Consider the following 24,184-nt stretch of genomic DNA (forward strand, 5'->3'; position numbering starts at 1 on the left):
CCATCCCGGCTAACACGGTGAAACCCCGTCTCTACTAAAAATACAAAAAAAAAAATTAGCCGGGCATGGTAGCGGGCACCTGTAGTTGCAGCTACTCGGGAGGCTGAGGCAGGAGAATGGTGTGAACCCAGGAGGCAGAGCTTGCAGTGAACTGAGATCTCGACCACTGCACTCCAACCTGGGCGGCAAAGCGAGACTCCGTCAAAAAAAAAAAAAAAAAAGACATTAAGCCTCAAACGACTATACATATAATAAGTGATCACAGAAACCATAAAGCACTCTACAATGAATTAATTTCTCTTCTCCACTTTTAATGTGGTAATTTGTAAAGGTTACATACAAGTCATTTTATTATTAAACAGATCTATTTTATATAGATATTGAAGAGTCTGCAAAATGTTTATTTTAGGACATACACAAAAAATAGAACAATATTGGATTACATAAGTTTTGTTCTAAAATGGACAAAGAATTGGCCAAGGAAAACCAAATGCGGAGAAATGTCAAGTAAGGAAGAGATGTTTAATAAAGTCCTACAAAGTATCTATTCCAAATCTTAATGTTCGATATTTTTATTAATAAACTGTAGAATAAAATCGAATGTATTATAAGGTTGTTTTAATTTGAAGCTTGGAGATATAAATATTCCCTAGTTAGGGTAAATAAAGTTGATCAATTAGGCAGGTGTTCTCAAGTCACTAAATTAAATCTCAGTATGTTGAAGCAGCAAGATTTTTCATATGGGGACAGTTGAATTGTTTAGCCTATGGAAAGAGGGTAAGTTGGAAGAAATCACCTTTTAAAAGTCTAATCAAAAGGAAAATATGTAACAGTTCAGAACCAGTTGGAATGTGTGGCCTGTGATGCACTATGAGATATGTTTTGGAACCAGGTAGTTCTGATAGTATTATGAAATATCTGATCACATTGATTACTCAGATAGGGGCCAATATGTCATGGCCACGTCTATTTTCTGTTTTGTTTTGTTTGAAGCCACCAAGTAAGCAGCAGCATTGTCGGAGCTGCTGAGCACCACTCTCTGGGTGCCATCAGCCTACGGACAGTCAGGCCTTCAGCCCCATTTTTTTGTTTGGCCTAACTTTTCTCTGCTTCCTTCTTGAGAACTAGCCGATCCCAGCTGGGGGAAAAAAAAAAAGCAAAGATTGTAGATGTGGGCTAAACTTAGTCCTAGTCCTCAGCTTACTTGAACTTGAATGTGTTAGATTGGATTCACCATGGCGGACAAAAGCAATGTAAAAATGTGGTCCGGGGGTCATCTCTACTTGCAAACAAGTACAGAAAGGGGACTTGAAATTGAAATTCATGGGTCTCATCTGTTCCTCTGTGCTGTAGAATCTGGAGATAATTATTTTATGGAAGCATACTCAAAGAGGATATTTAATTGATCTTTAAAAATAAATGAGATAGGCCATGCGTGGTGGCTCAAGCCTGTAATCCCAGCACTTTGGGAGGCCGAGATGGATCACGAGGTCAGGAGATCGAGACCATCCTGGCTAACCCGGTGAAACCCCGTCTCTACTAAAAAAATACAAAAAACTAGCCGGGCGAGGTGGCGGGTGTCTGTAGTCCCAGCTACTCTGGAGGCTGAGGCGTGAACCCGGGAGGCGGAGCTTGCAATGAGCCAAGATCCAGCCACTGCACTCCAGCCTGGGCTACAGAGTGAGACTCCATCTCAAATAAACAAACAAACAAACACATAAATAAGTAAATAAATAAATAAATGAGATATAGGAAGTTGATGCAACCTGAGCCCTGTTTTAAAGCATTTTCTCATCAACATACAAAGAAGTTGTTAATTCTTCGTATTTTTAATATAGCACTGGATTAACATATGTTTGTGGTTGAAAAATGAAGATTGAAAGCTTTGTATGAAATACTGTTATGAGGCTGTTGTCCTTTTACCTTATAAATACCCCTTCACAGAGATTAATTAGATTTAAAGTGTTGTGCCAGGTAAATATAGATAGATCATTTTAAAGCCAACTGTGGAAAAAATATTGGTAAATAAGTAGACCACTAATCTTATTCTTTCTTGTTTACATGTGTACACCTTGAATTTTGTTGCAGAGACATTGCAAATATGTTTAATTTATTTTGATCCTTTGCTAAGCAGAAGTAAAATCTCTCTCTCTCTCTCTCTCTCTCTCTCTCTCTGTTGGCTTCTAATTTGGAGTATATTTGAAAGACAAATATTCTCATCTTTTAATATAAGATAATTCGTATATTTAAGAATTATGACTTTCCTGAAAATATTTTACCCCATTCTAAATTTTCCACACATTGTGCTCTATATTTGTTTTATAAAATGCATATTTTATCTTTCCTCTTACCAATTGAAGGGAAAAATAAAAGTAAATCACTATTTCTTTCTTAAATTTCCTTGGTTCATAACTGCATCCTGAGCAGTTGTTATGGCACAAGATCTAGCCAGGCACTATAGGAAAGAGAAACAGAAGTGTTCTTATCATTGAAGATTTGAATGTACTGATATGAGTTCATCCTATCTTTTAAACTTATCCTATTTGTACTTCCACACATAAGTATATTGTATTAAGGCAGGTCAAAGTTAAATAAATGACTTCAGCTTCTCCAACTAAAAAATGTTTTTCATGCACATATTTACTCATTTATTCTACAAACAAGTTACTAAGTTGGATACTGTTTTAGACACTGGATAAGTCAAATGAAGTGTCTGCTTTAATGGGGTTATGGTCCAGTAGGGAGACAAACTACAAATGAACACCGATAATTTCTAGCAGTTTCTGAGAGTCCATGTAATTCTTCCCTTCATTATTTATTCATTCTTTTCAATTAACTTTTGTTGTGTTCTCTGCATGCCAGGAACTACACTAGTTAGTATGAAATGATTGATTATAAGCACTCTGTGCCCCCAGTGCTCATAGCCAAGCGCCGTATTGCATGTGTGATCCAATGAGATTGCAGTTTTCTCTCTGATCCAGTGAGAATCCAGTGAGAATGCATCTCACTTAGTAGGTGCTCACATGATTGTCTCGATAATGAGAATAAAAACTCAAGGCTGTTAGGCTATTTTCATTAAACCTTTCAAAGAAAGATACAAATTATGCTCAATATCAGTCACTGTCCTCTATGAATGAAGAAAATGCTGCTGCCTCATGAGCTGCTTTTTCCTGAAATAGTGATGGAATTTTACTTATTGATTTGTTCTTTGTCACCAGGACCTTCCTGCCACAGTGTATATCTAGGATGGTCAGTTGAGCTCATAAGGTTGGCTCTATTGCCAGTAGCTAACTACTCCTTTAAGTCTGCTGTGGGCAGACACCATTAAGAATTTTAAAGAAACAAACTTTTTTTTTTTTTTTAAAGTTGATGCAAACATGGAGTCTTCTGGGAAAATTGAAGATAAGTTTTAAGTTTCAGTATATGTCAGCAATTCTTTCCAAGGATAATTAATTTAGAATTAATATTTGTTGGCCCTATCTCAGTACTTTGGGAGGCTGAGGCAGGAGGATCACATGAGGCCAGGATTCAAGACCAGCCTGGGCAACATAGGGAGATCTTGTCTCTATACAAAATTGTTTAAAAAAATTAACTGGGGTGGTGGTAGGCACCTGTAGTCCCAGCTACTTGGGAGGCCAAAGTGGGAGGATCGCTTAAGCCCAGGAGTTCAAGATTACAGTGAACTGTGGTCATTCCACTGCACTCCAGCTTGGGTGACAGAGTGAGACCCTGTCTCTAACTAAGATAGACAGATGATAGATAGATAGATAGATAGATAGATAGATAGATAGATAGATAGATAGATAGATAGACAGACAGACAGATAGATAGATAGATAGATAGATAGATAGATAGATAGATAGATAGATATCAGCATTTAAAGTCTCAAAAGACATGTTGAACTTGCTGCCCCTTCCTCGGCTTAGCTGCACAAAAAACTCCTCAACTTTAAATTGAACCATAAGCATTGTGATCATCCCATTACCTCTGCTAAGGGTTCAGTCTATGCCATATAGACGAAGCAGAAAATGTATTTCATCTACTGGTAGAGAAGTGTTGATTTGTATCTCTCAAGTGATTATTGAGACTATATTTTGCTGTTATACCCTCTATTTTTTTTTTCCTTTTTGTTTTGTTCAGTTTTGGTTTGGTTCTGGTTTTTTTTTTTTTTTTAAGAGCTTTGGACAAAAAGACAGGAAAGGAACAGAAAATAGTGACAATGCGAAGGCAACAAGACAGTTTGCCCTGTTAGGTAAAATATGAAAGAGCTCATACCAAAGACTGAAGATAAACCATCCGTCTTTTCTGAGTTGGCATATCTCCAGGTTGGAGGGACTTTCATTAGTGAGGGCCACAGCCACCGGCTGGTGCAAATTCTTGTTAAGTTTGGCCTAATAATGATGGTTCTGGAGATACTTTATTCTTTCCAGTGAATGTTTCTGTTAGTAGACGCTAACAATTATTTTGAGTGACACCTGAGAGGCATTTGCTATGCCCCTGCCTCACCCTCACCCTTATGTTTGGACGAACCAGCAAATTTTACAGGGGTGCTTGTGTAGCATTCATGTATTACTCTGTGGGACTCTGAGACAGTATAATCTGTAAAGCCAAATAGGCTTAGTGAAGGATGTCCCTTGCCGTAAGAAATTAGGATCTTTGTTTCTAAGAGTTCATCTGCCCCTGCTGCTTTATTCCTCACCGGAAGCAACAGTACTGTGCTGGGGAGGTGATTATGATGTGACAAACAGGGGATTATGACTTCAGGTGAAGGATAGGCAGCAGGAGCAGATGAGATTTAGAATATCAAGACTGTGTGTATTTGCAGATGTCAGTGGCAGAGAGAGACCAGAAATGAAACATACAATTATGTAGGCTGAAGGGAACGGAGATGGTTGGGTATTTCGTAAGGAATCCACCATTTAAATTCCTGTCTATCAGAAGGTTAAAAATATGATGCCGTTTTTAGAGTAACAGGAACATGAAATTGAGGGTGGGGGGTGGGAAATTTGGCCTCTGTTCTCCCCTTTCTGAAGAGATTGTCATGATGAGAGACTTTCTTTCTTACTCATCTTATTGAATGTGCTCGTGCACACTTCTCCCTGGGACTGAGAAAAGGACCTTAAACGCATATGCTGCTGGAAGATGAAATGCTTTCTGGATGTTTGTTTTCTTAACGGCTGAGTTTGAGATTCAGCTCCCTGGAACTTTGAAGAAAGGTTGTTGTGACCACTTATGATGGGGTGCTCCCTGCTCCTGGCCTCCCTCACCAGTGCCACTTACGATGGTGTGCTCCCTGCTCCTGGCTTCCCTCACCACTGCCACTTACGATGGGGTGCTCCCTGCTCCCGGCCCCCCTCACCACTGCCACTTACGATGGAGTGCTCCCTGCTCCTGGCCCTCCTTCACCACAGCCACTTACGATGGGGTGCTCCCTGCTCCTGGCCTCCCTCACCACTGCCGCTTACGATGGGGTGCGCCCTGCTCCCGGCCCCCCTCACCACTGCTCTTGGTGATTAGCTCATGTCCAGGGATCATCGGCCTTTGGGTCGCTAATGATGTATTGGAACTATTTTGGTTGTAAGTGGCAGAAATCCAATCAAACTAGATTATATACACACAAAAAAGGAGAATTTGTTGGCTTAAATATACACCAGAGAACTCCAAAGGAGAGATTTGCTTCTGCTGTGTCTCTTAATAGAATCCAGAAGGCAAAACAGTATCATTAATATCTTTTGTCCTTTTTGGGTTCTGCTTTTCTGTGTTGACTTCATTTTCAGGTCACAAGGTCACAAAGATGATTGCTGGTGATTGCTAATTTGTTTAATCCTTAGAGTTTGTAACCCCAGAGCAAAGTTGGTGATTCTCTTTTGCCACATAACAAATTTCAGAAAGGGCCAGGTGCAGTGGCTCACACCTGTAATCCCAGCACTTTGGGAGGCTGAGGTGGGAGGATTGCTTGAGCCCAGAAGTTTGAGACCAGCCGGGGCAACATAGCAAGACTACCCCCCACCCCTGCCCACTCTACAAAAAATAAAAATCAGCCAGGTGTGGTGGTTCACACCTGCTGTTCCAGCTACTGGGGAGGCTGAGATGAGAGAATTGGAAACTGGGAGATCGAGGCTGCAGTGAGCCATGATGGCACCTCTGCACTCCAGCCTAGACAATAGAGTGAGACCCTGTCTCAAATACGTGTGTGTGTGTATGTTTGTGTATGTGTGTATATATATGGTGTGTGTGTGTGTATATATATATCAGAAAGGGGTCTGATCAGCTAGTCTGCGTCCAGCCCTGCGGCAGTGATTTGGGGTCACATTACTGCCCACTCATGAGAATCGCATTGTGAGAGTAGGGTAGCAATGCCAGACAGGATGACATACAGGACAGCAAAATCAAAAATCTCCCTCTCCCTGCAGATAATTAATTACAGGCTAGGGTTTTACTCACCATAACCAAAGGCATTGGGGGTCAAACCCGTTACTGTGATTGCTGAATTGACTCCTTTGGTCCTGTGCATGTGTGCACTCACTCACACTCACCCATGTGCACATCTGTCTGTGTAGGAGATCCTTTTTATGTCTCAGAACTGCTAGTATGCCTCTCTCCATTGAGATTGGTTCGGCGACACATGGAGCTGGCCCAGCAAGAGGGTCTAACATCAGTGACTACAGCTAAGAAGAACCAGGACAGACAAAAGCTAACATTCACCCTTTCCTCTGAATCTTGGAATTGGAAAGGGCTCTAGTGACTGTCCACTCCACTTGTTTTGATTAAACAAATTGTCCTTCGGCCTTGCATCACAGCTGCTACCCTCCCAACAACCTGTCCTGTGTCTTTTTATTCTACCATGTTGATTTGTCCCTTCGTCTACAACGAAAAGGATTTAGCATGATCTGGTATAAAATATAGAAGAGTTTTACTTTATTTGCTCATATTCGTGTCCTCTGCCGCTCCACAGCTACCAGTTGCCTACCTAGCCTCTCCACACTGTCCCAGCTTCTTGACCTCCCATTTGTTTCCTATCTTTAAGGCACTTCAATTTTCACTAGTATTATCCCCTAAAGACATAAGCAAAGGACAAGGTCAGAGCAGTCAGTTGTATTCCTTATTAGTGGCTTTGATAAGAGGCTTTGGGGGAAGAGGTTGAAACTAACAGCTATAATGAAGTTTTGGGTTCTCTAAAGATTTCATTTATCTGTGCTATTGGTCTCCCCATTAAATGCATGTCTATTCTGTGTACCTTTGCACACGGTTTGCATAACATGTAATATCTGTTACTGAAACCTTGCAAACTTCTTAAATTGTATAGAAAAGGCTGTGAAACTTACTCTTAGGGAACATAAAAATATAGAGAACAAAGATCATAACTCCAAATATTGAGTTATACAGTTGTGAAAAAAAAATAACACAGTAAAACAAAGTTAGTTACTAGAGTAGAAAAGATATAGTTTTAATATGTATTGATATATGTCTTTTTTGCCCTCCCTCAATTTAGTAAAGATGCACTAGGTGTTAAGAATATTCTTCTTATCATACAGTGTATTTTAATCTAGCATTTTAGAAAACGTTTTATAAATTTGTAGATAAAAGTCCTGTCAGAATGTGACTTTTCATTTTCAGATGTTGTGAACCAGAATTCTGCATGATTTTTATGGAAATGACTATACTTTTAAAATGTAAAACTTTTAATAAAACAAAACAAACTTAAAGCCCTCAAACCTTTTCTTGGTAGTCCTCATGCCCCCCTGTGATTCTTAAGTATACATTAACTAGTTTCAGATGTGTTTTGTTCGCTGACTCAAAATCAGCCCTTTATTTTAAGAAAAGAAATTGTGTAATTAGTACTTAATTGCTTTGGATATTTTGGGTATTTAGAGAAGAGGGTAATTCAAAGGCCAGAGAAATTAAACCTTCAGAATGTTCTTTATGCATGTGTAATTTCTTTTTAAAAAATTCCCTCTAAAGACAGGCCTGACAACTTCAAAATAAATGAAGACCTGGGTTGTTTTTGAAAATTAACATCATCTTTGGATGTGGTTTTATTGAGTTATTTAAGATAAATTGGAGAGAGGACCATTGAAGTGCTAGAAAACAAGATACTGTCTAGTTCATCTCCTTTTCAGGCAGGTGTTGTCTAAATAGCTCGCAGATGGCAGTCTTCCTTTCTTACATTTCAGGATCTTCCAAGACAGAAATAAATCTTTCCCCACCTTAAAAATATTACATTTGATCAAATTTAAATATCTGCATAATTAGGAATGGTATGTTGTCTGCTGAGACCAACTGCAACTTGGTTGACATGGGCACTTACCCTGTATCTGCAGTGATTTGAGAGGTCTTGGTCTTGTTTGCTCATTTAACTCTCTCTAGGCCAGTTGTATTGTGTGTAAATTGAAATGTTGGACTAGTAATCTCTACAATTTTACTAGTTCAGAAATGTTTCGGAGGCACCCGTTATCTAAAAATCTGTGTTTTGTGAATCTGAAGGTTAACAGGTCTGCTTTTAAGTGATAATATTCCCATATTAATTTTGATAATGAACACTTGAACTATAACATTAATGAACTTAATGGTTATGAAATATATTGGGTTTTTAAATATATACCTTAAACCAGAAGACCCTTACTCTGTATCTAGTACAGTCACTAAGACATATATGCAGGATTTGAAGATTGGTTTGATATTGATTCTCAACCATTTGGGGAAGTCATACTAAAAGTACTGTTTCATATTATTGCCATAACCTTTTTTTCATTCTAACTAATATTATTTTTACTTTGTTCTTAATCTTTATCACTTTTTTCTTGAAGAAAACATCTTATATTACTGTTGAAGAAACAGTTTATATTACTTAAACATCTAGTTTCCACTTAGAAAATTCAAAGAATCATAAGTAACTACTTGGCTCCAATATATGCTGTTTTATAAGAGCCTGCATGAAATGTGTGATTCTCAAGGAAAACATAAATTGTAAAACTGAGTATAAAAGATATATATATCTCTCTCTCTCTCAACAGATCAATAGCCAAAGAAAAAAGAGTTGCCCACCCAACAATGGCACCAGCCACAGATGGGGTTTTGTGGGGGAATTCCACTAAAATAATAAGGAGTGGATAGGTCCAGTGTTACTTAAAATACTTGAGGCCAGGCTTGGTGGCTCACGCCTGTAATCCCGCCACTTTGGGAGGCCGAGGCAGGCAGATTATTTGAGGTCAGGAATTTAAGACCAGCTTGGCCAACATGGAGGAACCTCATCTCTACTGAAAATACCACAATTAGCCAGGCATAGTAGCATGCACCTGTAATCCCAGCTACTTGGAAGGCTGAGGCAGAAGAATCACTTGAACCCAGGAGACGAAGGTTGCGGTGAGCCAAGATTGTGCCACTGTACTCCAGCATAGGCGACAGAGCAAGACTTCATCTCAAAAAAAAAAAAAAAAAAAAAAAAAAAAACTTGACGTCAAAGAAAAATTTTCCCATCAGTATTAAGGAAAGAGATGCTGTCTTTTTTACACAGTTGAGATGAACCTCAGATGAACATGTAGCACAGACAGTTGGGACCCAGGAAGAAAGACAACAGTGAGAGTTATCCAATAAAACCTTGAACTTGGAGCCTAGTTGGTGCCTTTGTGCCTCGTTGATATGTAGGGAATTAAATTAAGAAAGGAAATTATTGTCTATCCAGATAGGATTTGTAAAGACATGGATACTGGTAAACATGCACTTGTATTTTACTCATTCATCTTTTGGGGGCATTAAGTGTCCTGGGGCCTAGAACAGATGAACAAGGCTACCTGTTTCAAAATGCTGTTTCCTACCCTGGTACCATCATTTTGTCTGAACTTTGCCAAGTTGTTACCTCGTCCTTTCTTAGATTTAGGATGAAGGAAGCAAGCCAAAGGTTGAAACAGAGGAGCTAGGGCAGTGAGAGTTTAGTAAATAAATTAAAGGAAGAAGATGCCCAATACATAGTATTTTAGATGTTTGGAATAACCTCTTTACTATTAAAAAAAAAATGGAAATCTGATATCACCAATGGTGACACAGACTTCCAGATGCTATCCTTTGGCTACAATGATTATTGAATCAGCTTCATGTTGAGAGAGAAAGAGTGAGAGGGAGGGAGAGAGACAGGGGTGTGTGTATGTGAGAGAGAGAAAGAGACAGAGCGAGCCAGTTGTAGTTTGTTGAAGTTCACCACAAAAAGATGGGAAGGATCCCCAGCCACACTTGATGTTTTGTGTTTCGGTTTTGGGGTTCGGGATTGTTAATTTTCATATTAAGTCAGTCATGCAGTTTAAATTGTAGATATCATGTTAGTAATTTTGGTGCAGTGAACAGGAGTGCAGCATCTGTCTTTTAAAGGGATTTGTGTGTGTGTGTGCATTTAGATTGCTTGGTGACCTTTGAAATTTTGTTTTGCACTATTATCAGAAACATAATCATTTTTCTTTCTGAAACAGATTTTAACATCTGCAAAGGTTGATGAAACTAGGAGAGTTTTAATGAAATCTTAATCTATCTTTTTTAATGTCACCATTGCTTTTAAAACTGTTCATCAGCTACCAGAAACATCAGCTCAAGGCACTGGAGTTGATTTTAATAAATGCCTTTTCTATTAAATATTCTCATTGTGGTCAGAGTATAGTTACAGAACAGAAACTTGTCCAGTCTTGTTCATCTACAGCTCACTTTCCAAATTCTCTTGTTTTTAAAGTCATATTATTTCAATCTGTATTTCGTTATCTCAATAGTTAACTTGAGATTTTTTATATTTCAAAGAGGGGAGGTTGTTCTGAATACTGGCACCAATCCTTCAAAATCTAGACAGTTTAAGGATATTGACTTTTAACAAAATTTAACTTAAATGTCTACTTTAAATATGTGTCTTGTCATTAAAAGGTTATTTACATTTAAAATGCTGACCTTTCAAGATGTGCACAAGAGTGTTCTAAAACAGAGTTTCTGAACATTGGCCATGAAACCACTGTCTTGGGCTGACAAATGGATTGGAAATAAGCTACCCAACACTGGGAATGGGCCATTAATTTTAATCAAAGGTGATGCAGGAAGGCGAATGGGATGCATGACAATGTCAACAGCCCAGTAGGTGTTAAGAGACCACACAGCCTTCCTTGTTACTTGGTCGGGCCATTAGTTGAGGTTGGGTGAAGACAGAAAGCCATGTCTGGAATTGAATGACCAGGTCACTCCAAAATCTAATGGAGAACTCCCCATTTCAGAAATCACATTGTAATGCCATTAGAAGTCAAGGACAGCATTTAGAAAATATTGGTGGATTTTTTTTTTTTTTTTTTTTTTAAACAATCACCTTTCTGGTTTTTCCCAACTTTGTCAAGCTTCCTGTTTTCCTGCCTTCTTTCCTTCTGAATAGATCATTGATATTTACAGGGGAACAAGAAATCGAACTGACTTAGGAAAAAAAATCTCAAAGCCTATTTACTTTTCAGAATTACATATTGTTATAAAACTCAGGTAAATGCCAGAAACAATAGCATACCAAAGGAATTAAGCAGGATAACTAATTCTTTATGGCGATCTCATGGTCCTTGTCTCTTTCTTGTGTGTGGGAATAGTTTCACTAATTGAAACTAAACTTTTGTAATTGCTTTATTGAAAGCATTTTTTCATCATTGTAGAGGCCACTGTGCTTGGCCCTTGACTATAAATTGTCAATACTAGCTGATAACATTTGTAATTTTCACAGCAGTGAAAGCCTGTATTTTAAATCAGTGAGTGTATTACTTTATTTTGAGTACTTTCAATTACAAAAAAGGTAGTATATGACAGCTTGAATTCGTGATGTTTATAATAACAAAAAATGCAGAAAAAATAATGAAAGAAGCATATCTGAAGCATATTTACGCTTCAGGGTTGTTAAGAAAGTTCATTTATTCTGACACAGCACTGCATGCATAAGAAAGATCTGTATGACTACAGTAGTAGTTTTTATACATGTTTAAGAAATAAAAACAAATATATTCCTATCTTGTTAATTGAATAGTGTTGTAAGTAAATAGCATTTGTTCTTCCTGTAGATGAAGATCAGCTCCGTGCAAAGGGTTATGACAAAACACCAGACTTTATTTTACAAGTACCAGTTGGTAAGTTCTTCAACTCTGTTATGCGTTTGTTTTTAGAGAAAAGGGATGTATTTTTTAATGTCTTTACGTTAATATTAGCTTTATAATATTAAAAATGGGTGAATAATTAGAAAATATTATTTTTAAATGGCAGAAAACAATAGGTTCAGAAGAAATCTGTCTTAAAATCTTTTGCATATATTATAAACATGTTTTCTAAAGATATTTTGGTTGTCATTTTCAACTTATTTCTCTAAATTTCCAATTCCTTAAACATAGATCTGTTGAAAAGCCAGACTCATTTTGGTCTGCTTGGCATGTCACTTGTCGAGTTATACAGGCAGTCTGAGAACTAGGAAAGGGAGTTTTGAAGAATATAATGAAAATCAAAGGAATATGATTGTCACATAAATGTTCTTTGTAATGAACATATACAGTGTGTTGTTTTGTAATTACATTTATAAATGATGGTAAGAGCTAAGCCTGTGCTCATTAATGTGAAGCTTAGAGAGGCCTGTGCAGAGTTGAGAATTTTCAATCTTCCCTTGCCTTCTCTGTATATTAGTAATGCTTTGTCCCTTAGCTGTAGAAGGGCACATAATTCACTGGATTGAAAGCAAAGCCTCATTTGGTGATGAATGTAGCCACCACGCCTACCTGCATGACCAGTTCTGGAGCTACTGGAATAGGTAAGGTCTCATTATTTTTCTTTTAAGATAAACGATACTCAGCTGAAATCTCATTAGAAAAAAATATTTTGTTTAGCTGGTAAAAATGCTAGTAGCCTTTGTTTCTAGTAAATACAGAGTTTTGATTAATGTATTCATTTCAGATAATTTAAACTTCTCCGCTTTCATAATGTTGCTTCATTTTTTAAAACTAAAAATCTCTGCATAAGGTCAAAATTAGTATATATTCCATTTTTCATTCATTTTACAATAATATTGGTGTCACTTAAAATGCAGATAATAAGATGTGGTATATATTACAATATTGACACTGAACTTTTATCCTTTTGATGTGAAATTTATGCTTACTGTCAGACCTTAAAATAATTTATCCTCAGCTCTCTGAGAAAACTATCCAAACGATATGAAAGATGGAAATGATATACCTTCCAAGAATAGAGAGTAGTTTACCTACCAACTCATATTAACATTCCCGAAGACACGGAAATCTCAGCATTAAGAAAGGAGTGGGGGCTCTTATTTTACTGATTATCTACCTTATGCCCGGGAAGTTACTTTTATCCCCATTTTACAGATAACTAAGCTGATACTCAGAGAAAATGATGTGCTATAGTGCTAGTTATCATGGATCTGCTTTTATCTCTGACTCCCAAATCTGTGTGATTTCTAGCACAACCCTATTGTCATTTACAATGCAACCATCCAAACTTTGGCTTTTTCTATTATTGCAGTCCCAAGTGTTCACACTACACATTTTTTTTCCCCCTTAGAACAGGAATGCCGGCCAACAGTAAGAATACAATAATAAAATGACATTGACTCAGATCCTTAAGGAATGAGACAGTAGCATCCATGGGTAATAGCCTTGTCCTAGGGTAAAAACAGTGACCAGCTACAGAATTTGGCATTATATTGTTACTCAGTTTTACAAAAGGCCAGTGGACCTCGCCTGTGGCAGCTGTGCTAACCTAAGCCCACTTCTTGCCATGGTAACAATGATCATGACAAAATGCTGAATGTAATGGCTTTCTTGATTTTCTTGTGTAATTGTGCGTGGCCTCCGAGCTTTACTTTACAGGGATGGAGGAGGAAAGTGCAAAATGTTTTAGAAATCAATGCTGGTTCAGCGTTTCCTGTCTTTTATTCAGCCATTATTCAAATTAGCAGTAATGTGGCAAATTGAATTTTAGATTTTTAGCAATTTTATGATGAGTTTGAAATAGTAAAGAAAGCATCATTTTTGGTAGTGCAGGGAAAGCAATGACAAGAAAACCAAATTGCATAAGTTTAGGTTGCTAAAGTATTAAAAAAGGAAAACTGATAAACGCAATCAGTAGGCAGGTAGACTGTTTCCCCAGCTTTGGTACTGGTCATTTCTTTTCTAAGGAACAATTGCAAACTAAATCCCAAATACTAGAGCTTACTTCAAAATTCCAAACTATTATCTTTATTCTAAAGCAACTCAATTATTTATTGAGTACCTACTGTGTATTTAACATTCACCATTTAGAGGCTGATTAAATAATCTAGTCACCTGGATGATAGATTTACGGATTATTGACATGCCTGGAGGATGTCTGAGTGATAGATAATTTAATACAATTTCCTTTGGATTTTATATTACTTTGTTGCGTTCTACTTTTTCTCTTCTGGTGATGTTTTACTTAGACTACTATTGATTTACATTCCCTGAGCACATTGTTTGAATATATACTGGCTAAGTGAGCATAATTCATTTTGGGCACGATGTGTGTGATATGGGAATGCTAGCCTTGGTTTTAAATGGTCCAGATCATTTAAGGAGTAAATGTCACAAAAGTCACTGATGTTACCAAATGTCTTCAGAGAGGCCAAGAAATGCAAGTTCAAAAAGGAACATTTAGTGCCCAGGTTTAAAATGGAACTTTGGGGCATTTACTTGTATATAAAATTTGTAATATATGATAATGATATAAGCTTACCGGTGATGGAGTATTTTGACAGAAGGAGAACTTACCCCATTTGTGAATGTATGGGATCCTCCTCTTCTCGTATTTTGCCTCAACACAACTCATATACATGAGCAATTGCTGAAGTTCTTCAGCATATAACTATAGCAGATTCTGAAGTTCTTTACAATTGGAAGAAATTCTCTCTCACCTGTAGGTAGCCTTTCAAGGAGGCTATTGGTTAGAATTTGGGCTTTTTGCTTTATTCAAGTGATAAGCGGCTAGTTTATATAAAAACTAATATTACCTAATTGTCATACTATTTTCAGATTAAAGATTGGATTTTACAATAAGACTGTTCAATTACTTTTTATAGACTAACGCTTTTTTTTTTTTTGAGACGGAGACTTACTCTGTCACCCAGGCTGGAGTGCAGTGGCACGATCTCAGCTCACTGAAATCTTCACCTCCTGGGTTCAAGCGATTCTCCTGCCTCAGCTTCCCAAGTAGCTGGGATTACAGGTGCCCGCCACCACGCCCAGCTAATTTTTGTGTTTTTAGTAGAGATGGGGTTTCACCATGTTTGCCAGGCTGGTCTCGAACTCCTGACCTCATGATCCACCTGCCTTGGCCTCCCAAAGTGCTGGGATCACAGGCGTGAGCCACCGCACCCGGCCTAGACTAATGCTTTTGTGTAAATCCATTTCCCATGCAAATAACTACAGAGCCACCAATTTTTAGATTAACATTTCCGTAAGAGTTTTCTTTTGTAGTAAATTGATATTCTTACTCAGCTTAACTAACGTTGAAAACATTTAAATTTTACAATGTAGTCATCTTCCCCAAAGTCAGAGCTATTGAGTAAAGAACATAAGCAGCCATTCCTACAAGCACATCCCCATCCCAAGTCCCAGGTATGAACCTTGGTTAAACAACTACTCAAAACTCTCTACTTCTACAGAGTTAAAGCAGACAAAGAATGCCTCTGAGAAGCATTTGGACCATAAATACAGGCCCAAATTCTATAAGGCTACCAGAAAATACATTTACTTATGAAATCAACACACAAAAAGTCTTCTTATCCTATTTCTCTAATCAAAAGGTGAGTTCTTTGACAATTTGGCCTCTATTACTAAGTATACTTTTATACTGAGAGGATGACTTGTAAAGAGAGAAACCAATACTACCAGTCTAAGATCAGGTTACATATATGTTCTCTAACATGTGGCCTTTCAAAGAGGCAGGGACAGACACCTTGTCCTCACTTTTGGTGGGTCAGTTTGAATGAAAATATTGAGTGACCTTAATGACAGAGAAAGGGCCATATGCTATAAAGCACACGAACAATTACCAACAACCACTGATCAAGAACATGCAAATTGCAGCTGCAAGTTTCAACCCCTCCATCTGCCATTCCAGTCACATTCTGGCACGCTCTCATTAGAGACATCTCTTTACAACCAAAGTGCACTTTGTTGATATACCTCTCTGCTTCTCTCAAAGAAAATCTAAGCTTCTTAGCTGGAACATGGGGCAAAATTTGGTTTTTCAATTTAGTGATCCTTGAAGTAATGGGAGGAATAGTGGGTTTGAATCCAGAGTATGCCACTTTCTGGTCCCATGACTGGGAACAATTGGCTGTATTTTCTCCTCAATAAAATGGACTGAATAAAACTTTTTTTGCCCTCTTACTCTGAAGATCAGTTATTTAATATATACAAAGCACTTTCACAGTGCCTGGCAGTCAAAAAAATATTAGTTCCCCTCTCTCTCTTTTTCTGTATGCCACTGATGAAGTTTAGAGGTCTTCCGATTAGACATTTTTAATTGCCTTCTTTGCCACATAAACTAGTCAGCTAATTTCAGCACTCAGCTTGGCTGACATCTCTTTGAGAAACCTTCCTGCATTTCAGGATTGGGTTTGGTGCGCCTCCTGTGTTTTGCTAATAATTTCATAACATCTATCAAACATTGTCATTGCTTGCTTATTTGTCAACCTCCTCCAATTAATACTGAGTTCTATCTTATCTACTGGTTTTATCCATCTTTGGTTGCCCAGAATCTGGCACATAGTAGGTGATAGTAGATATTTATTGATTGTATTTACTGATGTCTGACGACAATAATGGTTTGAATCAGCCTTTGAGGAATTTGTCAGGCATTGTGACATTAAGCCATGATACAATCAAATTTTTTTCTTTGAGAATTCAACTCGAAGGATAGTGAGGAAAATGCCTAATTTTTCTGAAAAACTTTTACAGACTTTTCAAATGTATAGGCTTTTGCAGTCCTGTTTCATGAAATAGAGCATAAATGTATTTAACATAAGGAATTTTAAAAATAGAAAATAACTGAGAACTAAATGACAAATTCACTTTATAAAGGTTTTTAGATAAATATTTATAATCTTATGTTGGTCAGTTGCTTTCCCAAAACTTCAGAGAGTTCTCTCATTTGAAATTTGACATAGAATACCTTGAGAATTCTAAGCAGAGGATAATCTCTACTTTCTTTAAGGGCTGCATGAAACTGGGCCTGGAGCAAGAGTACAAATGGAGCCTTATATACTATGTGTCTAAATATGTAAAGTTACATATTAAGTTAACAGACCTTAAATAAAATATATTCTATTCTGCGTGAAGAGCTGAAAGTTCAGATTTGCATAAGAATTCCTAGATTCCTTGGATTTGCAGGCTACGTGTGTCAGTGCAGGGAGCGGTGGTCCCACTGCACAGCCTGCCTTCCTTTTCTTCCCACCCTCAGCTCCATCCTACACCTGGAAAGGTGTCAAGCACACACCAGGTCTGCATCCAAGCTCCATGTACATTCCCGTAAGCTACGGCTCTCAGGCCAGAGTTGCACACTCTGGTAGTCTGCCCTCTTATCAGGTGAATGAACCTGAGAGAAAGGGCCATCCAGGCCCTGGGAGTGGCCTCAGGGCTATAAGATCAGGAAGTTCTGAGGTCACTGATACCTGGAAGGTGGCCTAGAAAGTGGTTGAGGGAACAGGCATCAGGTGGGGATGTTCCCTTGGCCCCATAAACTCCTTACTCCATGGATTCAGATATAACTAGACAGTGGCTAGAGCAGAGTTACCTAAAGCTTGGGTTCAGGACATGGACCTCTCTTGATTGACTGTAAAGGACAGTAGTAAAGGAAGCAGGTGCATAGATCTTTCAAAGCCATTTCTTGTTCTGGTGTTAGGATAGGAGGGGAGATGAGCACCGGAGGAAATATGGTCTTGATCACATGTATGTACCACGGAAACGATTAAGAGCTGAGTTCTATCTGTCAGATATTTGAAGCTTTGGCTCCAGAGAGTCTGCTCTCCTGAAGGGAATGCTAAGCTAATACCTTCTGCCACAGAATTGATTTGACTTTAGTTCATACCTCTAAGTATTTTTTAAAGATCAGTTATTTACTCAATGGTCTGGCAATTGCTTTCTCTGGTTTGTGATAGCCTGAGAGGAGAGGCATTTAGAATGGGAATGCCAACCAGTTAGAGTTAAGGAAGGTATTTTTCAGAGCATGGCCAAAGTTTTTCCTGTATTAAGATACTTTGAGGAACCCTGCAATTAGCCAAATCACAGATTTCCAGTTATTTCGGTCTTGTTAAAAACAAGGCTGATCACATCTGTCTTAAGTTGGAGTATGTGCCTCAGCAATAGAAGCTCTTGCAAACCTTCAATTACAGCAGCCTCAGAAGCAGCACTGCTGCCATATACTATCAAGTAGCAACAACAAGCGACAGATTGACTAATAATTAGCAAATGCTCTGGAGAGGGCTTCGATAAAGGTGAAAGATAATATTTTGCTTTTTCCACCTCTTAAAATTGAGTTGGTTTTGAGATATTGATGTCCCATTGTTTCAGACAGATACTTGACACTGTTGTTAGCTGGAGTAACCTCAAAATATTTTGTCAGAGTGAGGGAAGTGTTTTCTGTATATAGAGTACTTTGATAAAAATGACTTCTCATAATGGTTATAATGGTTAAGTATCATTTTTTCAGCATGCAGAATGTGAATAACAAGACTTTTCTAAGTGAGGAATTCATGTTTTCTGCCATCATTCATTGATTTTAACAAAACTGAGCAAAGAATAGAAATGTTATCTTAGGCCTTTAGAGTGATATTCGTAATAAGGAGAAAATTGTTGAGAAACTAGAATGACTTACATCAAAGAAAACAGATCTATAAAGGAATGGCAAGGAATTATAGTTTCTCTGGCTAGAAAGACATCTAAATGATTACTCTTTTCAAGCATATGTAAGATTTTTACAAGAGTGGTATATTGACCAGTTTCACAAATCCAGGCGACCAGAAAATTCTTACGAGGATGACTTCCCATTGACACACACTATGACAAAGTTAATCTGAGTCATGTCTAGCTCAGAAATGTTACCCCAAGCCAAACCAACAAGCAAAGGATTGAGTGGCCATTGTCGGAATGGAAACACGGCATTATGATCATCCAGAGAGGGTAAGGGAAAAATAAAGAGAGTTTACCAATAGGAAGTGAAGTTGGGAGCACAGTTCGTGTCAAGAACCCAAGAACACGGAGTCCATTTCTGAGGGTAAGTCTAGAATAATGGAGATCAGGTCAAAATTGATACTAAAAAGGCTTGGAGTCTAGCATAATAATTCTCCAACTTTACTGTGTGTTAAAATCACATGGGGGTTGTTTTTAAAATATTGATATTGGCTTTACTCTTAGAGAGCTAGTTTAATTGGTATGCAATGCAGCCTGTACTCTGGGAATTTGTTTTGTTCTCGTTGAAAACTATGAGATTAATCTGTATCTAACATTGAAGTCAGACTCTTCTTTACCTAGCCTCAACTTGCTAGCTAGCCTTAGCATTCCTAGCTTATCTGCTTCCAAACAGTCTTGATGAAATAGTTGCTTTATGAAGAAATACAGGTCCAGGTCAGCAAACATTTACAGGCACTGTGTTAGTCAGTAGAGAGTCAGCCCCTGCCTTTGAGGGGTTAACAGTGAGAACTGAGCAGTAAACTACAGAGGCAGCACCTGAACCCAGGTCTCTCTGTGAACCCCACACCTATGCTCTTTCTACTCTATCGGGCAGCTTCATATCTTTCATGGGGATAAATATGTTGGAAGAGTTTACTTATTCTGTCAGTTAATGGGCTTGCTAAGCTAAAACTAAAACCCTCTCCAGCATACAAGTTTTAGATATTCACCTTCATGTGGTTGGAGAAAATGGACCATTTGTTCTCTGTTCTTCAAGAGCCTATATTCTGTATTTTAAGAAACAACTTTATTGAGGTATAACTGACACAGAATAAACTCATATTTAAAGAGAACAATTTAATGTTTTGTATAAACCTATAAAAGTATCACCATGATAGAGATAGTGAGCATACTTACCACCCCTAGGTTTCCAGATGCCCCTTTATAATCCACCTTCCTAATCCCTTCAATTCTCCCTGCACCCTTGTACCCACTGATCTGCTTTCTGTGACTGTTGATTAGTTTGCTTCTTCTACTATTTTATGTAAATAGAACTATGCAGCATGTACTCTTTTTTGTCTAGCCTTTTTCACTCAGCATAATTATTTCAGGATAATGTACATTGAATATATCAATAGTTCGTCTTTTTATTGCTGAGAGGCATTAAGTTGCATGACCGTTCCACTGTTTATTTATCCATTCACCTGTTGATGGACATTGGGCTTATTTTTAGTTCTGGCTGTTACTAATAAAGCTGATCTGAACAGTTTTGTAAAATGTTAACATGATTTCATTACTCTTGGGTAAAGATGTAATGTAATTTCATACCTGGGAGTGAAACGACTGGGCCATATGGTGGGAATATTTTTACCTTTTTACAAAATGAGTAAACTCTTTTCTGAAGTGGTTTTACCATTTTATATTCCCGCCAGCAGCTTACGATAGTTCCAGCTGCTTCCCATCTTCCTCATCACTTGGAATGGTCAGCCTTTTAACCCAAGGCTTTCTAATAGTTGTGTAAAAATGTGTTCATGTGATTTTTTAATTTGCATTTTTCTAATGATAAATTATATTGAGAATCTTTTCATATGTTTATTTGCTACCTGTTTGCCCTGGAAAAGTTTCTCTTGAAATCTTCGCTTCATTAGTTAATTGAGTTGTTTTCTTATTATTGAGTTTTGGGTAGGGCATTTTTATTTTACATTTTAGTATTCTGGATATAAGTTTCTTGCCTGCAGAAATGGTTCTAGAACCCTTTTTTGAGAAGACTCTCTTTTCTCCACCTAAATTACCTTTGTACATTTGTCAAAAATCAGTTGTTCATATATGTATGGGCCTGTTTCTGTATTCTCTATTTGTTCCATCATCGGTTTGTCTAGACCAATTCAACACTGTTTTAATTACTGTAACATTATAATTTTGAAAACAGATAGTAGGTCCTCCAATTTTGTGATTCTTTTCAAAGTTATTTTTTGCTATTCAAGATCTTTTTTACCATATGAATTTTAGAGTCAGTTTATTAATTCCTATAAAAGCCTGCTGGGATTTAGATTGGGATTACATTGAATTTACAGATCAATTTGGGAAGAATTAACATCTTAATATTATTGAGTCTTCTGACCCATGAACCTGGCATCTCTCCATTTATTTAGGTCTTTTAACATTTTTCTCAGAAATTGTTCTGTAGTTTTCAGTGCACAAATCTCACATTTTTTTGGAGATGATATCTAAGTATTGATTGAATAATGGCTATGTAAATACTTTATAGTTCTTAATAATATTAGTAATGATAGTTTTATTTGTTTCCATTTGTTCATTGCTACTATAGAGGAATACAGTTGATTTTGTATTTTGATTTTCTGTACGGCAACCTTATAAAACCCATTTATTAAAAGTTTACCTAATTGGTGGATGTGATAGAATTTTCTACATAGGCAACTATGTTGTTTGTGAAGACCATTTTACTTCATTTTCAATTTGTATGCCTTTTTTTTTCTTTTGCTTCATACAAAAGTGAATGATAAGAGTGGACATTGTTGCCTGGCTGCTGATTTTAGAAGAAAGATTTTAGATCTTTCACCGTTAAGAATGATGGTAGGGGTGAGCACAAGGGACTTATGCCTGTAATCCCAGCACTTTGGGAGACCAATGCAGGCCAGGGCTCAAGACCAGCCTGGGCAACATAGTGAGACCCTGTTTCTATTAAATAAATAAATAACCAGGCATGGTGGCACACACTTGTAGTCCTAGCTACTCAGAAGTCTGAGATGGGAGGATCACTTCAGCCCAGGAATTCAAGGCTGCAGGGAGCCATGATCATGCCACTGCACACTAACCTGGGCAGTAGAGTGAGACTCTGTCTCTAAAATAAATATAAAAGAATGATGTTAGCTATAGGTTTTTGTAGATGCTCTTTATCAGGCTGAAGAAACTCCCTTCTAGTCCTAGTTTGTTGCAAGTTTTTATCAAAAATTGGTGTTGGATTTTTGTCAAATGCTGTTTCTGCATCTATTATGACAATCATATAGGTTTCTTAAATTAGTCAATATAGTGAATTATAGTGATTGATTTTTTAATGTTATACCAACCTTGCTTTCCTGAAATAAACTCCATTTGATTATGAAGCAATACACTTTTCATATTTTGCTGAATTTGATTTGTTAAAATCTGTTAGGAATTTTTACATCTATGTTTATGAGTGATACAAGTTCATGTTTTATTTTTCCTTCTAAAGTATTTATCTGGTATTGGTATTAGAGTAATGCTGGCCTCTTAGTAAGAGTTGGGGGGCATTCCCTCCTCTTTAATATTTTGAAAAGTTGGCACAGAATTGCTATTATTTCTTCCTTAAATTTTTGGTGGGATTCCACAGTTAAAGCATCGCGGCCTGTGGTATTTTTTTGGTAGAAGGTTTTTAACTATAAAATCAATTTCTTAGTAGTTATAAGACATTCAGGTTATGTCTTTTTTTTCTTGAATGAGCTTTGGCACTTTGAGTCTTTCAAAGTGTTTGTCCATTTTATCTAAGTTGCAGCATATTTTGGCATAAGCTTGTTGAAAATATTCCCTTATTGTCTTTTAGTATCTGTAGAGATGATACCTTTCTAATTCCTGATATTTATAATTGTATCTTCTTTTCTACATCAGTCTGCCTAGAGGTTTATCAATTTTATTGTTCTTCTAAACGAACCAATTTTTTTTTTTAATACTGATTTTCTTTTTTCTCTTTCATTGGTGTTTAATCTTATATTATTTTCTTTTTGTGTGAGTTAGTTTCTGTTTAGTTTGCTTTTCTAGTTTCCTAAGGTGGAAAACTGAAGTTGTTGATTTTAATTCATTCTTTCTTTTTTCCAGTATAAATATTTTAGTGCAATTAATTTACTTCTGAGCACTGTTGTGACTGCATCTTACAAATATTTATATATTGCATTTTCATTTTTATTTGGTTCCACCTACTTTCTACTTTTGATTTCTTCTTTGACCCACACTTACTTTGAAGTATGCTGTTTTGTTTTGAAATATTTGAGAAATTTTCAGATATCTTTCTGTTTGGTTTCTAATTTAATTCCGCTGAGATCAGATAACAAATCTTAACTCTTTTAAATGTATTGAGATTTATGTTATAGCTCAGACTGTGGTTATCTCTGTAAATTTTCTGTGTATACTTGAAACTTTATTCCACTTTTCTTTGGTGGGATGTCTTATAAATGTCAATTAGGTCGAACTGGTTGGTAGTGTCATTCAAGTTTTCTATATCTTTACATATATGCACTTATCAGTACTCTTCTGAATACTTGAGGGCGACCTACTTAGGTCCCTGGAATTCTCTTTTTCTCTCTGGGCAGCTTTCCCCTGCTGATATTTTGCCCTTCAAACTCTAGTTGCCTTGGCTTTCCCATTCTCCTAGGTACAATTCCTCAACTCAGGGATACTGCTGGGCTTCGCCTGGGCTCACCATTTGGACGTCACAGCTTGGAAACTCTATGAAGCTGGGCCAATCAAATGGCTTGCTCTATGTAATCCCATCACTCTGGGATTACAGTTCTTCATTGCTTGATGTCTAGTGTTTAAAAACTGTTATGTCATCTATTTTGTTTTTTAACTTTGAACAGAGAGCTAATCCAGTCTTTGTTACCCTAACTTGGTTCCAAGTAGGAGACTTTCAATTATGATTTTAACACATAGTTTAGCAGATTGGTGTAAACCAGTTTGTCTTGTTTAAAATTCACCTTGTAATCTTAACTTTTGTATCTTTATTAAGTCCACTTAACTTATAGACTTCATTGTCATCGTGAACGAGAGTACTGTGCAGTCCTTCAGGTTACTTTCTTTTGAGATTTCTCTCTCTCTCTCTCTCTCTCTCTCTCTGTCTGTCTGTCTGTCTCTCTCAGACATCCATATATTCTACCTCTCTTTCCCTCAGGCTCCTGAGAGTTGGAATGGGATTTTTCATTTATGACTTTATGCCCAGCAAAAGGGAAGTCTTTAATATGTTC

At 37.3% G+C, this 24,184-nt stretch overlaps 1 protein-coding gene across 11 annotated transcripts in view; it reads left to right on the forward strand.

The window, feature by feature from the left end:
* Positions 1-24,184, forward strand: part of CDIN1 (CDAN1 interacting nuclease 1) — a 241,425-nt gene that overhangs the window by 115,337 nt on the left and 101,904 nt on the right. For 10 of the 11 annotated variants that reach the window (XM_050797563.1, XM_050797565.1, XM_050797567.1 and 7 more), the window contains 2 exons: positions 12,057-12,122; positions 12,685-12,790. In XM_050797563.1, coding sequence (XP_050653520.1) covers positions 12,057-12,122; positions 12,685-12,790 — 172 coding nt within the window. Of the gene's footprint in view, positions 1-12,056; positions 12,123-12,684; positions 12,791-15,679; positions 22,949-24,184 lie in introns of those variants that run through there. The other variant, XM_050797566.1, reaches the window with a different exon arrangement.

This window comes from Macaca thibetana, chromosome 7, assembly GCF_024542745.1.
Source record: "Macaca thibetana thibetana isolate TM-01 chromosome 7, ASM2454274v1, whole genome shotgun sequence".
NCBI lineage: Eukaryota > Metazoa > Chordata > Mammalia > Primates > Cercopithecidae > Macaca > Macaca thibetana.